The 17,723-nt window shown below is 40.7% G+C and overlaps 1 protein-coding gene across 1 annotated transcript; it reads right to left on the minus strand.

The window, feature by feature from the left end:
* Positions 1-981: 981 nt before the first annotated feature.
* fam20cl (family with sequence similarity 20 member C, like) lies at positions 982-17,268 on the minus strand. Its single transcript, XM_036565059.1, has 10 exons — positions 16,925-17,268; positions 14,386-14,561; positions 13,353-13,431; positions 9,785-9,877; positions 7,254-7,369; positions 3,745-3,925; positions 2,066-2,175; positions 1,874-1,955; positions 1,716-1,775; positions 982-1,228 (listed from the first exon to the last, which is right to left on the minus strand). Exons 1-10 carry the CDS (start codon positions 17,266-17,268, stop codon positions 982-984), a joined length of 1,488 nt encoding a protein of 495 aa, XP_036420952.1.
* Between the last annotated feature and the right edge of the window lie 455 nt (positions 17,269-17,723).

The following is a 17,723-nucleotide window of genomic DNA, read 5'->3' on the forward strand; positions in this document are numbered from 1 at the left end:
AACTTCAGCTAGACTGCTATTACGCTAGTTAGCAAGCATACTTACAAACTACAGACTAACCAATCGTTTAAAGTTACGCACCATGTTCACTGTATGTGGTGCGTTAGTTCTGTCCTTCACACTGAAGAATCTTCTGTAATGAAAGGCTCATTATTTAAAGCTGTGTCAATCTTGACAGGTTCAGCTAATAATGACACAGAAATTCTACACTAAAATTTGAGACTCGACTCACACTTACTTGAAGCGGCTAGTGGACATCTCTGGAAACCACATAAGCAAGTCTATTTGATATTACCTAACAACAAAGAAGTTTTGGGGCAGGTCTGTGATGATTTAAGGCCCAGTCACACTAGTGTATTGCCAGAGAAAGTGCGCCAATTTCAATTAAATTAGTAAAAATGAGCTGTTTTGAGCTGCTGATTTTAAGAGTGAATAAATTTCAAGTGCGAAACTTTGCGTCAAGTTCAACTTTGGTGAATTTCACCAAAGACGCTAACTCACATCCTCGACCAACAGAGCTGCTTGTTTGCTACAACTCGGTGTGCAGCACTATGTTCTTATGTGTATATAATTATCTGGTACAGTTGTGTCCCCTTTGTGTTTTACTTTTTATGGTTAGCATGTTAGCTAGCTTGCTAACAACACCAAAATTGTCTTATTGCTAATCCAGACCAGCCTCAGTCATGCCCATTTCACAAAGCAATGCAAACTGCAAAGGTCTAGTGTGACTGCAGCTTTAGGCATGCTAAGTAGTGTACATAAGGTTTCATTACATCTTAGCTATATTAGCCTCATAACTCTATTTTAAAACCATAAAAGCTGTGTTCAGACACCAAACACAATCTTGACTGGCTGACCACATTCGGACTGTGGAGGAAATTGTATAACAGTGATTTTGCGCCAAAGTATTCCTTTAATCAGTCAGACGGTCACCAAGACCTTCATGTGTGATCATGCTGTTACAGTGTTACCAACACATTCCTAGCCTGGATAGTCAGGGATGTCATCATATATGACCTCACTGTGCTGTGGGTGCTGCAAGAGACAGCGTTGGACAGTTTGAAGGACTGTTGCTAGCCGACGGTCTAATGCAGAGAGGTGTGGCTCAGCAAGCACAGGGGCCACAGCGGCCAGAGGGTCCTGGGACAGGGAAGCCCGCATCATGTCACTTAAATGGTACTGTGAGAGAGTCAGCAGACGCAGGCGCAACAGCGTAGAGCGGCGGATTCTGGAAGATAGAGTGGGTGAGAGAAATCAAGAGGCGCTCCAAGAATAGTAACATCAAAGGTGTCAAATTGGTGTGATGCCATAGAGTCACTTTTGGTAGAACCTTTTTAAAGGTTAAAGAACCTCAATGTCTTTTTAAAGGGCCTTTCCGGCCTAAAACTAGAGTTTAGTATGTCAGTTATCATGTTATGCAGTATTCTGTGGTGGAGCATTATATCCTATATATTATATTTGATAGAACTCATGATTTTGTATAACTTTCATGTTTTCCATTCATCAATGTTCTATCGCTACATCATACAAATCCCTGTGATGTCATCCAGCCCTGACTGCTAATCTAGCCACTGATCTACAAGCTGACAAATGCAACCAAGCTAGCATTAGTGTAACTCTCACCTCAGTCGTTGAATAAAAATCGTAAAGAAGTTTGAGGTTTGAATTGAAGGACAAAGCTTGCAGCTTTAGCTCTAGAGTGACGTCAGATTTACCTGCAGCACTGAACAAGAGGGGCGAGTATGGAGGGCTCATCCTTAGAGTAACGACCAAATCTACAGCATAAAACACACAGAATACAATCAGCACAAACACCCTGTGACAACTGTATCCCCAACAGTGTGTAAAGCTGCTACTGTGTCTAAACACTTACGATCTCCCATTGTCCAAGTGTATGAGGAATGTATTGTTGCCAAAAAACTCAAATGTTTCATAGTGGTGTCTGTCCATATTACCTGTAGTTAGAACAGAGTAGGGAATATGAACTACAGTCAACAGGAATAATATGACATTAAATTGAATGGAGTCTCTATCTCATTCAACTGATCTACCAATCAGGTCTTACTTTGCAGAAAGTCCAGGATAGTCATGTCTATGAGATCCACCAATCGGGTGCCTCGATCATAGGGTGGAGTCTTTTTCACAGCGTTGCAGTACGTTGGGGTTTTCTCCCATCTGAAACATGACAGCATCCAACATAAGCAAGATTGAACCGATCGCTGCACTGTAAACAATCATATAATCATCAAATTGTCCAGTCACTGCACTGTACTCATATAATCATCACACTGTTCAATCACTGCACCACAAACAATCATATAATTATCACATTGTACTGCAATCACTGCACTGCAATCATATAATCATCATGCTGTCAGTCACTGCACATTATCACATTGTTCTTTCACTGCACTGCAAACAGTCATATGATTATCAACTTGTTAAAACATTACTTTTCAAACAATCATATGATGAACACACTGTCCATTCAAAACACAGCATAGAATCATAAAATCTTTACACTGACCAATCACATAATCCAATTGCCCAATTCACTGCACTGCAATAATAAAATCATCACACTATGCATTCACTGCACTGCAATCCTAAAATCACACAGTCCATTCACTGCACTGCAATTATAAAATCATCACACTGTCCATTCACTGCACTGCACATCTGTAATCACACTGCCTAATCACTGAACTGCAAACAATAATTAGCACAATGTCCAATCTCTGCACTGCAAATAGTTATATAATCATCACATTGTCCAATCCCTGCACTGCAAACATATAATCATCACATTGTCCAAACACTGCACTGCACATTTATAATCACACTGCCTAATCACTGCACTGCAAACAATAATTAGCACAATGTCCAATCTGTGCACTGCAAATAGTAAATAGTAATAGTAATAAGTAGTCATATAGAGATCACATTATCCAATCACTGTGCTATAAAAAATCTTATAATCATCATTTGTCCAATCATTACTGAATTATTTAATAACTTCTTTTTAAACTAATATATACACAGATCAGGCATAACTTTATGACCACCTCCTTGTTTCTACACTCATTGTCCATTTTATCAGCTCCACTTACTATATAGGTGCACTTTGTAGCTCTACAATTACAGACTGTAGTCCATCTGTTTCTCTGATACTTTGTCAGCCCCCTTTCACCCTGTTCTTCAGTGGTCAGGACCCCCATGGACCCTCACAGAGCAGGTATTATTTGGGTGGTGGATCATTCTCAGCACTGCAGTGACACTGATGTGGTGGTGGTGTGTTAGTGTGTGTTGCACTGGTACGAGTGTATCAGACACAGCAGTGCTGCTGGAATTTTTAAACACCTCAGTGTCACTGCTGGACTGAGAATAGTCCACCAACCAAAAATATCCAGTCAACAGTGTCCTGTGGGCAGCATCCTGTGGCCACTGATGAAGGACAAGAGAATGACCAACACAAACTGTGCAGCAGCAGAAAGAAAAAATACTACACCTACACCTGAACCTAACCCTAACCTTAACCTCAATATCTGTACCTTTTAGTTTTTCCAAAGAAATGCAATTTGTGAAAACAACACATGCTGTTGGGTCACACTTGAGCAAAAATGTGATGTCCTATCATTGTGAAGATGTGGCCCTCACAAGTATAGCAAGACAAGAACACACATACACACACACATATACACACATACACACGTATATACACACACACGCAAACTCTCCACCCACAGTGCAAGCTTGCTGCGGCTGTAGGAGCGCCTCCAGGGGTTTTTCCAGGAGCGGCGAGGGGCCAGGGACAGGTCAGGCAGCATGGCGGCCAGGGAGCCCTCCAGAGCATGGGGTCGGCCGCACACAGCATGCTCCGTGGAGCAGTAGTACGAACACTGGCCATAAAAACACGAGTTTCCAACTGACGCACACAGAGGACACAGAGGAAGCAAAAGAGTTGTGACACAACAGCACTTAAAACCACAGTCGGTCACTTATTTCACAACAGTAGGTGGCAGGCCCAATTTCCAGTAAAACTGAGGGAAGGGGGATGGTGACGTGGTAATCTCCTAAAAACAGAGTCTGCTGAAAAAGGCTTACCATTGAAATATATGTGAACAGATAGTCAGTGACATAAGTAACCAAAACCACAAAACTCTTTAGCTGCAGGACTTAATCAAAGACATTTAGCTCACATAAAAAAATACATGAAAACTATTCTCTTCATGGTAGGAACTGTGGGCTGACAGTTTCCATTAATATTTAAAAATGTCTACATAATTCAAAGATTAAACAAAGTCATTTACAGTGCTTCATTCTAAGGAAGCAGAATTGTTCATAGTGGTGGTGATAGGAACCAGACATCTAAATTGTTCAAGGCCTCTAAAAGCTCCCTTACTCAAAATTGTTGCTTGAAATAGGTTATGTGATAATGGTTTGGCCTAAAAGCATTCTTTAATCCATTCAGTGCCAGAAGAGAAACATGCAGGGCGTTGTAAGGCCAAAGAGTCCCAGAAAACTTTTTTTTTCTTTTTTTAGATTTACCACTATTTTATAAACATTACATATTCAACCACCAGTAGTTTCACTGGTGGTTTTGGCTGGTAAATAGAATGGCTATATTTGCCATATCTATATGGCTATATTAGATATCAAAACCTCTATCACCACCACTGTGAAGAAATCAGAGTCAGTAAGTTTCTGTGCAATGACGTACAGAAATGTAAAAACCTCAGTGGAATTCCCCTTTGAGAAGGGTTTGCTTATACTTGCTTTATATTGCAACTGTAACACTTAAAAGTATAACACTGTTGTGTTACTTTATTACTTAAATAAAATTACATCAGTTTAATTTTAATTTACATATTTTTGTTATTAATTACACCTATGATTGCCTATATATATATATTTTTTTTAATTTTATTATTAGCATTGTTTTTTTATTTCTTTTTATTATTATTATGAATAACTTTTACGATTTATATTCTGCATCAATGAATGTTTGTTTAATTCGCAACGATGTATTCTCTTTCCGCCAAACAAGACTTCCTATTAATTTTACATTCTAATTATAATAAAAATACCTCCTCAAAAATTATTTCCACACAAATGTGGTATCATTAGAATCCGCACTTTTGTCAGGGTTTTGACAGTGAAGCTCCAGTTGCACGAGGATGATGAGGCTATAAATACCTGCGGGGTGTGACAGGATTCATAGATTGAGAAGAGGTGGTGTGTGCAAAATGGGCCGCTAAGCAGATGTTAATGATTGACAAAAAGGAGTGATTGCATTTGGGCAGCCAAAGGCCACAGTGTGAAGGAAGTAGCTGAATTTGCAGGTGTATCAAAGCGTGCGGTTATATGGGTCAGCAGTGGAAAGACAAAACTGACAGACAGGGAACACGAGTGTGTTTCACGGCTTGTGAATAAAAAACGCTTCACTTCCAGGCAAGAACTGCTTCTAGAAGTCAACACAGGTTCTTCACAACCAATTTCTGAAAGAACTCTTCACAGGGAACTGCATACCATGAACATATGGAGCAGAGTGGCACAAAGAGGCCTTTGCTCACTTCTGCTCACAGAGTTGCCTGGTTACAGTGGGCAAAGAGACACAAGAATTGGACTGTTCATGGCTGGAAATGTGTTATCTGGTCAGATGAATCTGGTTTCTGACTGTATGTGAAAGATGCTTGATCTGGCCAAACTGCAATGTAATTCTTTGATGCAAGTGTGGCTGAACATTGATGTTGCCTACATCCAGAAACTTGTCCAGTCCGTGACAAATCAAATCACAGCTGTTATTTGTGCTTGTGGATGTATTACACCCTATTAGGTACGTTTCAGTCACATGTGACTAATTTTGGTCCGGTGAACTTATTTATACTATAAAAAATGGATGTTTATAAAAATCCAATTATAACATCTTAAAATACAACTTTTAATTGTTGGAATTATATTGAAGCATGTAAAAGTTCATTTCTTATTGATAATAATTCAAGCCTTTTTCTAATTTATTACAATTGCAGAGACAATTTTTACTAACCAGAATTAAAGCTTAACATATGGTAAATTTTCACCACACAATTAAAAATTAACTTGTACATGCGGAGGTTTTAATTATTATGGCAGGCCATTTTAGCTTTTACTTCCTATTTTTGATCTCAGCAATTCACAAACGTTAAAAACACATTTCAACTAGTATATATGGAAATATTAGTATGAGAAGTTAAATTTGGATGTAAACAATTATAGTATAGTAAATATTACATTTTGACTAGTAAACATTCAGTTTTTATTGGTGAAAAATAAGTTTTCACCAGTAAAGCGTCACTTTTACACGTAAATTAAATTGTTTTGTAAAATTTATTGTTAAATGAAAACTAGGATTAAAAGCTGAAACTATTTGCAATAAAACCAATTTGAACATGTAATTAGAAGATCAGCAATCCAACTTACTTTACACTTATTTGGACTCCATGCTAAACCTACTTTCCACACACAGGAGGGGGATTTCAAATACTGAATATGGCACAGGAAGAAGAGGCTGTTTTAAAAACAGTGCAAGTTAAATCTGACAGTCTGAGATCCTGTTTAAGCAAGTCTTCTACTTCCACAACAGCAGTTAGAAGGTTTATGGGGAAAGTACCTTTAAAGTGCTTCAGACATTTCTTTTTTTGGCAGGGCTGTGTTGTGTTATGAAACACGCAGCAACGCCTGACATTGCACAAGGTGAAATAGGCCGGTTGTCGTCATTTATGAATGTGCTAATTAGTTACCACCACACTATTTGCTCTTAACGTCACGGTAAACATGTCATTGTGTTTCATGAATGTGGTCCATAGAATTTATGGGTACATGCAATAATTAACACCTCATTGTGGCCAGTACAGATTTCAGTAACCGATCATTTTAAATCATTCTTTAACTTATTTAAGCAATTTAATCTTTAACAGGTGACCATGTGAACCTGAATGTGGAATCAAACCTCAGGCTTCTGGGTGTAGGGTTGTGGTGTTATCCACTATGCTAGCCCCCCCATTTCAGTGTGTGCATGAGCTAAAACCAGTGGGCTAAAATATTGATTGTAATTATCTGCTATAATTCCAGTAACAGACAATTTCCATTTGAGAGCGGGCAGAGTGAGGAATGGAAATCTGGACCTGCCAAAAAGTCAAAAATACCAAAGAATTAGCTGATAATTCTGGCTGTTTTGGAGGCGAAATAACAGCTTCACCGCTGCCAGAGCCAACCTGGGGAGTTGAAGAAAGTCCGCACCAGTTTATGATCTGTGGTGACATCTTTAATCTCCTTGATGACGTCAATCAGCCTTCCCACTACTGGAGGAACTCGCCTAAAACCCAAAATCCTTACAGACACAGAGTAGACAGAGGTGAGAGGCAGAGAGACAGAGGGAGGCAGAAAGAGGAAGAGAGGGAGTGGGGTTGGTTTAGTGGTGACTTACAAAACATTGGGTGTAGCAACAAATATATTAGGCAAAAAGGGGCTACTTCTCTCAAAGTGCTTGTTGCATTTACTTTGATACACTATATGGCCAAAAGTATGTGGACACCTGACTATCACATTTGTATGAGCTTGTTGGACATTCCATTCCAAAACCATGGACATTAATATGGAGTCCCTTACCCCACCTCCCACCATTGCTTTGTGCACAGGGGTGCAGTCATGCTGGAACAAGAAAGGCCATTCCCTAAACTTCTGCCACAAAGTTATAAGTGTATAATTTGTCTTTGTGTGCAGTAGCATTAGCATCACTCATTACCGGAACTAACGGGCTGAGCCCTGAAACCCTGAAAAACAGAGGCATGCTTTACACCACTCCAGCCGACACTTGGTATTGTGTATTATGATCTAAGGCTTCTGTGCAGCTGCTTGTCTATGGAAACCCATTTCATGAAGCTCCCAACGCACAGTTCTTGTGCTGATGTTGCCTCCAGAGGCAGTTTAAAAGTCTATAGTGAGTCTGTAGTGAGTGGTGCAACAGAGAATATGTGATTTGTTACTCCTAGATGCTTCTATTTCACAATAATAGCACTTACAGTTGACTGGGGCAGATCTAGCGAGGCAGAAATTTTACTAACTGATGGTCCTATCTATGACAGTGCCACGTATAAGTCACTGAGCTCTTCAGTACGACATATTCTACTGCCAGTGTTTGTGTAAGGAGATTACACGACTATGTGCTTGATTTGTCTTTTGGCATACAAGACGAGCCTTTGTGCTCTTTTTGATCAGCACTGGTTTGCGCCTTGCAGCTCTCCCATAGATGCCATTTGTGCTCAGAGTCTTTCTTATTGTGGAATCATGTACATTGACCTTAGCTGAGGCAAGTGAGGTTCTTTAGATGTTCATACGAGTTCTTTTGTGACCTCTTGGATGGGACATCATTGCGCTTATGGTGAAATTTTAGTAGGCCGTCCTCTCCTGGGAAGGTTCACCACCGTTCCAATTTTTTTCCATTTGTGGATAATGACTCACACTGTGGTTCACTCATGTCCCTGAGCCCTAGAAATGGCTTTGTAGCCCTTTCCAGACTGGTAGATTTCAGTGACTTTGTTTCACATCTGTATTTGAATCTCTTTTGAACATGGCATCATGTGCTCCTTTTTGCGACCTTCTAGCTGCTTCACATAATCCGACACGTTATATTTAAGTGATGTTTGGAATCAACAGGTCTGGCAGTAATCATGCCTGGGTGTGGCTGGTGAAATTGAACCCAATAGTCAATTGAATTTGGTTAACTGGTTGATTTAGTAGCTAAGGAGGCAATTACCTGTTTAGGGGGCTGAACAGCATTTTTCTTTCAATAAATGAAATCATCATTTAAAAACAGCATTTGTATTTACTTAGGTTATCTTTCTCTAATATTAAAAGTAGTTTGAAGATCTGAAACGTTCAAGTGTGACAAATTTGCTAAAATAGAAGAAATTCGGAAGGGCGCAAATACTTTTTCACAGCACTGTATGGATAGGGGTACGTTTCATACTTCAGTCACTCTTAACTGTTACCCCGATGAAACATTGTTTAATACATTTTAATATGTCACGCTTCCTGGTTCTCAGTCGGACACTCGTACCATCAAGGACTCCACTTCCCAGAATCCTTCTGTCAGTCACGAGACTCTTCCAGCCAATCACAAACCACCCAGCAGATCACAGTCACCTGAATACTAATCATCACCACCTGTTTTGCTCTGTATATATACCTGTCTGTTTGAACCTTGTCTTTGCAAAGTATTGCCATTGTTCAGTCAGTGCATACCAAGCCGTTTATTTTCCTGATTGCTGTTCTGTGTTTCAACCTCGCTTTGTTTTCTCCGGTTTCCAACTCTCGCTCCTGTTTTTGGCTTTGTTGTTTTGTGTATGATTCTTCTACGGTTACAACCCTCGCCTGTTTTTTCGACTCCGTTTTCGCCTACTCCTTTGTGTTGTATCTGGCTCTTCGGGTTATTGACCTGGTCTGGTGTTAACCCTGTCCATCTCCTTTTAAATAAATCTTCCGGGTTCGTTTTTCTCCGCACGTGTCTGATTTGCAAATGTACCTATGAAAACTATTGCAGTTCATCCAATAAAAGTAGCATGGAGCTTCTTTTATACAGTGATAGAAAACATGGCAGCACACAAAAAGCTCCAGTTCCACATGCTGATCCACTTTACAATGACCAGCAAGGAGAATGTGACCCAAATACTCCATGGGCTGATTTTAATGAGTTAAGAGGGACAAATACAAGATGTTGGAACGTAAGGTTAAACACATGCCGTACCTGTCGAGGTGAAAAGCTGCGATCTCAGCATTGTGTCTCTCAAAGTCAGAGAAATAGTACAGGTTGACATTGGTCTCCTCAAGCCTCTCCTGTCTGCAGTAAAAATATAATGAGGCAGATGAAGTAATACACACAAGATTAATATAGATCACAACCTGATTTAACAACCAACAGCATCAGTTCCTGTTATTTACAGCTTCTGCAAAGTGTATTTTAATACTTCCCATAGAATCTTAATGCAGTCATGATGATGAAAGGAGAAATGTAGGCCGTCAGGCCCTGACGTGACACTTCACTTGACCCCTGCTGCATAACTTTGACAGCCCCCTTTTACCCTGTTCTTCTGTGGTCAGGACCCCCACGGATCCTCACAAAGCAGGTACTATTTGGGTGGTGGATCATTCTCAGCACTGCAATAATACTGATGTGGTGGTGGTGTGTTAGTGTGTGTTGCGCTGGTCTGAGTGGATCAGACATAGCAGTGCTGCTGGAGTTTTTAAACACCTCAGTGTCACTGCTGGACTGAGAATAGTCCACCAAACGAAAGTATCCAGCCAGCAGCGTCCTGTGGGCAGCATCCTGTGACCACTGATGAAGGACTAGAGGATGACCATCACAAACTGTGCAGCAGCAGATGAGCTATCGTCTCTGACTTTACATCTCTACAGTGAGTGGAGTGTTTAAAAACTCCAGCAGCACTGCTGTGTCGAAGCCACTCAGACCAGCGCAACACACACTAACACACCACCACCACGTCAGTGTTACTGCAGTGCTGAGAATGATCCACCACCCAAATAGTACCTGCTCTGTGAGGGTCCATGGGGGTCCTGACCACTGAAGAACAGGGTAAAAGGGGGCTAACAAAGTATGCAGAGAAACAGATGGACTACAGTCTGTAACTGTAGAACTACAAAGTGCACCTATATAGTAAGTGGAGCTGATAAAATGGACAATGAGCGTAGAAACAAGGAGGTGCTCATAATGTTATGCCTGATCGGTGTACATGAGTGTATGTGTGAGTGTGTATAATGAACATATAAAATAGCCCTGCAAAAACCTTTGCATTGTAAATGGTTTTTGCTCAACAAATTACCACCACACTGACAATACCACGTTCCATTAGCACCTCTATGTAATTAGCACCAAGCTAATGGAGTTGTACATCCTTTTCCCACAATGGAGCTCCCTACTGCCTACATAGTGCACTACATAGGATTTACTAGCTCCTGCACCCAAATAGCGCATAATATGGCTAACAAATAGCAATTTAGGATTGAGCCGTGTGTACACAACTCCATATTGGACAAAAATGCACTGTTAGGGTGCAGAAGCCAGAATTTCATTACTTACATAGTGCACTATATAGGAAGGAGGTAGCTGTTTAAGATGCAGCCTGAGTTTGATGCTGCTTGAGACAGATCTAAAATACGGGCTTTTGATGCTTCAAGTGACATTCTTTACTTTTTTATGTTAAAGCTGTACAATGAATCATGTAGTAAGTGCTTCAGTTCAACTGCTATTATGTTAAAGGAGCTGTTAGCTATCTTTTAGCCTGTTTGCTAGCTAATCAGCCAGGTTCCTGTTAAAGGTAAATGGTCAGCCCCCAGTTTAAACAAAACCGGATGATTACTTCATCTGTACACTCAGTGGTCCATATGAGCAGCATTACAAAGATAATTCCATTCAGCACAAGGGTTTTTCATGATTTTGCTCAGTAATACATAATCCAGCTGTTTTAAGGCGGTTATAGGTGTGTGTAAATCTAGCATTTTACAATGGCTTTGAACGCAGCTCAGCTAATCAGATTTTAGGAGCAGAAATATTCCTTTTATTATCAGTAATATATCACTATTATGTTACCATTACCATTATCATTATTGTTATTATTGTCATGACAGATGTTATAATGTTAGATGTCTTAGCAATTAACAATAATAGCAACATGACAGTGTTATAATATTGAACAAACTCTGCCGCATGACGCCGTATGACATCTGCCCTAAGTTTATGCCATAGTTATGTCAGTGTTACGTAGCAATGTCCAAATAAAATGTTACCAGCACTGACCAGACAATGACCCTTATTCATCAAAGTTGCATTTGGTCAAATTGAACACATATTTCACTTTTTTTTAATCAACTTCATCTCTGGCAAATCTGTACGATCAAACTAACCAAAACTAGTATCAATACTAATACCAGTATAATCTATAATACCAGGAAGAGAATAACACAGAAAATAACTATAATACTAATAATTTGCGCACATTGCAATCTAGTACAAAAAGTGGATGCACTTATTTTACATGCACATTGCTGTAAACAAATGCTATTCCATGTTCTATTTGAAACCATATTACACTGCTTTTACTTGCTTGCTGCACGTTTAATTTAAATTTTAGTAAAATAATCACATTACACAAACATCATTCTACCATCTTAAAAAAATGAAGAATTTTTGTTTATTTCTCTCTCTCAACACTTTCTCAAACTCAGTCATTGGCTCATGTGCTGCTGAATGTTCTCATTTTATTGGCTTTCTACTGAAACATCTGCATGAATTAGGGCGAGCTACATATAAATGATATGTAAATGAGATACTGGTAGGTTGATTTCATGCACTGAAGCTGATTCAGCAGAGCAAATCTCTGCTCTTTTCCATGTCATATGAAAGTTTCATGATTCAAACACAGAACAGTAGAACTGAGAGAGAATTAGAAGGCTATATATGACCATGAAGTGTTGTCTGTATGAAAGGTTATACAGATTCTACCAAAACAGATACTGTGACCAGCAGAAACTCTAAGGCCCAATCCCATTTCACCACTTGCCAGTTAGCCCTTAGCCATCTGTTTTGCAAGTTCACGTCTAGAGGTAGGGTGTCCTGATTTTAGTTGAGATAGAGGGCTAGGGTGAAGTGTTGGGCAAATGGCTGAACAAGAGACCAAAGAAACCCACAAATGTGAGAATTTTCTCTATTAAAAATTACGATAACCACTGTATTATCTTAGTTTAATGTCGTTTCAGTGTATCATGGTTGTTTTCTTCACAACAAGCATGAAAATCGCTAATAGCATGCTAATGTCGCGGTAGCTAGCTAGTTACCTTTCCCGTTCCACCTTAAATAGTCCAGCAGTTCTGACGTCTGAAGCGCCAGAATGTAATTGCTGCACCATTTAAAGTGGAACGGAAAATTCAAACAAGAAGCTGGTGAATGGCTGACTTCAGCTTTGTATCACCAAAGAATCAGCGGTGGGCGATAATAAATAACCCCATCTTTGAAAGCATATGATTCCCTAAATGTGAACTTTTCCCTTCTCTGCCAGCACTGAAGACAGGCCAGGTCACCTACAGAGCACCGCAAGTATTATTTTTTTTTAATTTGAGCGTCCCATTTTGTAGGGCAAAATGGTAACTCAGTTCCAAGGGGTTAAGGTGACACTCGAAAACAAGGGGTAGGGGTAAAAAGAAGAAATGGAATTGGGCCTAAGAGTTTAAAAAAAGATTGGAGAAGCTGAGACTGCTGAGATAACAATGTTGTAATGCCACAGCTGTGTGAGACATCTTACTTCATAGGCTTGAAGAGAGCCTGACCATAGTTAGGGAACGTCATCAGCAGCTTCAGCTGAGTTCCTCCTGTCTTCTGAACTGGAACATGTGACCACAGAAGACAGCATATATGACATATATCATCAATGAATACACAGCATGTTAAGGCTGTTAATTATGGCTCAATTACACAACTCAAGAAAGAGAAACACTGTTTATAAAGTGTTCTATATGAATTCACTGGAAACAGCTGTTCAAAGGGGAGTTTTCAAAATTTGCATAGCTCATCACTGAGATGTAAACATAGCCGTTTAGAGTGGTTTGACGTCAAGTGGTTCATTGAAGAGGCCCAGATTACTTTATGACAGTGATGATAGGAACCAGGAGTCACAATGTCTACAATTCAAATGTAGCTATTTTATTTACTATCCAAAATCACCAGTGAACCTACATGTACCTTCTGAGTTTTATACGCAGTGTTGATAATGGTAAAATAGTGGTGTATCTGAAAAAAATTAAGCTGACTATTTTGCCGTATAACACCTTGCATGTATCATTCTGCCATGAATGGATAAAAAAAAAGGTTTTAGGCTGAATCCTGATCTCATTATAAACCAATGCCTCATGAATTACACAATATTTTTATAACCATTTTTATGTAATAGTTTTCAGTGAGGGAGCTTCTAGAGGCATTAACCTTTCAGACGTCTGGTTCCATTCATCACCACTGTGAACAGTTCTGACTTAGCAGGTTTCTCTAGCATATCATATTTCACATTAAACTACTCTGAATGACTTTTCTTGCATCTTAGATTTAATAAAAAAAAAGACAAATCAGTGGAAAATAAAAATAAAAAACACCCATTAATGTGAGTGTATTCTGCAGTAGCCAATTTTCTCCAGTAGAGGTCTCCTTGCGCTGTCTTTGCTCAGTGGTCTGATCACCCCTCCTCCCTCTCTCTGGGACACTGTGACCTCTGTTTCTAAATGCAAGCTTGCACTTCTGGTGTAAATATGTCTTTAGGGTCAGAGGTCAGGGTTAGCGTTAGCTACCTGTGCTGACGATGCGGCTGGTGGCCATCTCCTCTAGAAGCGCAGGCAGGTTGGAGTCCCTGTGCTGGTACAGCTGCCTGCGGGAGATGCCCAGGTGAAACCTGAGCCAGGGTGGGTGAGTGTCAGTGCTGGTGTTCCAGTGGATTGGATCAAAGCCCTCCTTGCTGTCACTCAACCTGAAAGAGAGGGTGGTTTAAAGTGGAGGAGTGGAAGTTGAACCAGCAAGGTGAAATACAGCTATTAGGTGTGGAGACATTTGGCTTGTTTCTCCAGAGGATGTTGCTATTTTGCCTGCAATAATAATGCATAATAACGTAATGGTTTCAATACAGTGCTGAAAAACCAAGAAGCACTTAGCCTCTCATTTGCTGTCCTTTGTGGAAACCATTATCAATGATCAAAACTAGGCTTCTGGATGCATTCTCTCAGAGTAAAGTGGGCAGGGAGGGGGCGGGGCTTATGCTTTGTATGCACCAACACTCAAATTAATCTGCCTTTTTCTGAAGTTGTTCATAAATTCTAGGGGTTGTGATTTTTGGGGCTTATTTTGTTAGAAGGTTGTTGAGTTCAAACCACTCTGAGTCATAGAAATCTGTGTAGTACGTCATTTGAGCTCTATAGATTTAAGACCAACCAAAAACCACTGGGATAGGCTACAGCACCCCCTGCGACCCAGGCATAACATTATGACCACCTCCTTGTTTCTACGCTCATTGTCCAGTTTATCAGCTCCACTTAATATATAGGTGTACTTTGTAGTTCTACAATCACAGACTGTAGTCCATCTGTTTCTCTGCATACTTTGTCAGCCCCCTTTTACCCTGTTCTTCAGTGGTCAGGACCCCCATGGACCCTCAAAGAGCAGGTACTATTTGGGTGGTGGATCATTCTCAGCACTGCAGTAACACTGATGTGGTGGTGGTGTGTTAGTGTGTGTTGTGCTGGTCTGCGTGGATCAGACACAGCAGTGCTGCTGGAGTTTTTAAACACCTCAGTGTCACTGCTGGACGGAGAATAGTCCACCAACCAAAAATATCCTCCATCAGCGTCCTGTGGGCAGCATCCTGTGACCACTGATGAAGGACAAAAGGATGACCAACACAAACTGTGCAGCAGCAGATGAGCTATCGTCTCTGACTATACATCTACAAGGTGGACTGACAAGGTAGGAGTGTCTAATAGAGTGGACAGTGAGTGGACACAGTGTTTAAAAACTCCAGCAGCACTGCTGTGTCTGATCCACTCAGACCAGCGCAACACACACTAACACACCACCACCACGTTAGTGTTATAGCAGTGCTGAGAATGATCCACCACCCAAATAGTACCTGCTCTGTGAGGGTCCATGGGGGTCCTGACCACTGAAGAATAGGGTAAAAGGGGGCTAACAAAGTATGCAGAGAAACAGATGGACTACAGTCTGTAACTGTAGAACTACAAAGTGCACCTATATAGTAAGTGGAGCTGATAAAATGGACAATGAGCGTAGAAACAAGGAGGTGGTCATAATGTTGTGCCTGATCGGTGTGTGTGTATCCAGGGCTTAATTTGTGCAGGAACACCTCCGGAATTGGGTCCGGCATAGTAATAACTGATGCTTTATATCACTCAAAAATGCATCACTATTGCTGTAATTAATCATTCTTTAACATATTTTAAAATCAGAACCCAAAAAAGTCAAAACTCACTTTGAAATTTTTTTTTCTGGTATTCTAGCATTTAGATTTGTGCCACTTTCAGAGTTGGATAACTGTTTGTAGGTATTGTATTTCTGTAATTTATAGATTGTGCTTAATTTCATGCTTTAATCAGGCCCTGTTTATGCTTCCAGTCTATATGCACCAATTTTTTCTTTGACCAATTTTTGTTTCGTTCAGAGGTAGAAACACTTAGCAAAAGGCTAATGGTTACTGGTTAAAGTGGAATTTTGATTGGACAGTATTAAAATTTGAACAGTGAATGTGTCACATTTTGTGAGCTCATTCTTATTTGTGGTTGGCTTAATTACACCACCCAATCATACCAACTGATCACACATTATTTGTTGAGAGCATTCGTTCAATGTGTTAGTGTCATGTTGACACATACCCGTTAGTTATAAGATCCAATGTTTTGTGGAAACTTCACGTTATGAGGACCTCCCCCAGCCCCACTGACCTACCAGGTCCATTACTGCTTCCTGTTCCAGGACCTCATAATTTACAAATTAAGCCCTGTGTTTATCATTATGCAATTAAGTTTTATGCACTATAAGTCATTTTGTGCTATTTCTATTGGTCTGTTAGCAAAGAAATGTACACAATGTAAAGGACAGCTGGTGTTTTCAAATGGCATAACAAAAACAAACAAAAAAGAAAGGAAAAAGAATGAGAAGGTTTTGGTATGACCTTGACAATGCATCACCTATACTTATATAGCTTGTATGTTGCTAGGACAGGCTACACAGGCTACACAGTGATTCCACCACTTTTCAACCAAATGAATTGGTTTGAGAGACAAACAGAATATAATGCCTGTTGTGCACATGTATGTGTCTCACCACTGCTCTGCATTCTGCTCTGCTGCCCCTTTGGATCGGACTCTCAGCAACCAGTCCTCATCAGGAGAGGGGGGGGCATGCAGGTTGTACAGCGGATGGGAGAACAGAGCCTCCAGCTTGGACAGGTCGGCCCCTCCCTCACGCACCTCCTGCTTCCCTCGTCTGCGTGTGCCGTCGGCTGAGGTGAGGTTGGGGTGCGGCTGAGATGAAGAGGACTGAAGGGGCTCACAGGGTGGAGGGTACAGAGACAAAACCAGCAGAGCCACCAGCAGGTGCAGGACCACTGACACACACAGCAACAAGGCCCAGACACCCTGCAAGCGGCGATACCGACACACTCTCATACTGACAGAGAGACAAACAGAAGCCTGTTACTTCTCTAATAGGTAGAATAGGGTAAAGTAACATACTGCATTTCATCTACATCAGAGGTCTCCAATCCAGACCCTGGAGATCAACCTTCCTGCAGATGTTAGATCCAACCTTAATCAACCCCACCTGATCCTTGTAATTATTGCTTTCAGAAGTCCTTGATTGGCTGAAGGAAGTGCGTTCGGGTTAGACATGCAGGAAGGTTGATCTTCAGAAAGAAAGTTGGTGACCGCTGATCTACATGATCACCTGATCGTCAAATCTGCTCCCAGAACTGCCACAAAACCAACGCAGACACAATCTGACAGAAGCAGTGGAGCACGATGAAGACATCCAGTGTTCTTGAACGTACCTGCCTCTGCGGCTCCGCTCTTCTCCACCGAGAGGTCCTCAATAAAGAGAGAGGGTTCTGCTATCACGCACTGCT

Source organism: Colossoma macropomum, unplaced genomic scaffold (genome assembly GCF_904425465.1).
Source record: "Colossoma macropomum unplaced genomic scaffold, Colossoma_macropomum, whole genome shotgun sequence".
Lineage (NCBI taxonomy): Eukaryota > Metazoa > Chordata > Actinopteri > Characiformes > Serrasalmidae > Colossoma > Colossoma macropomum.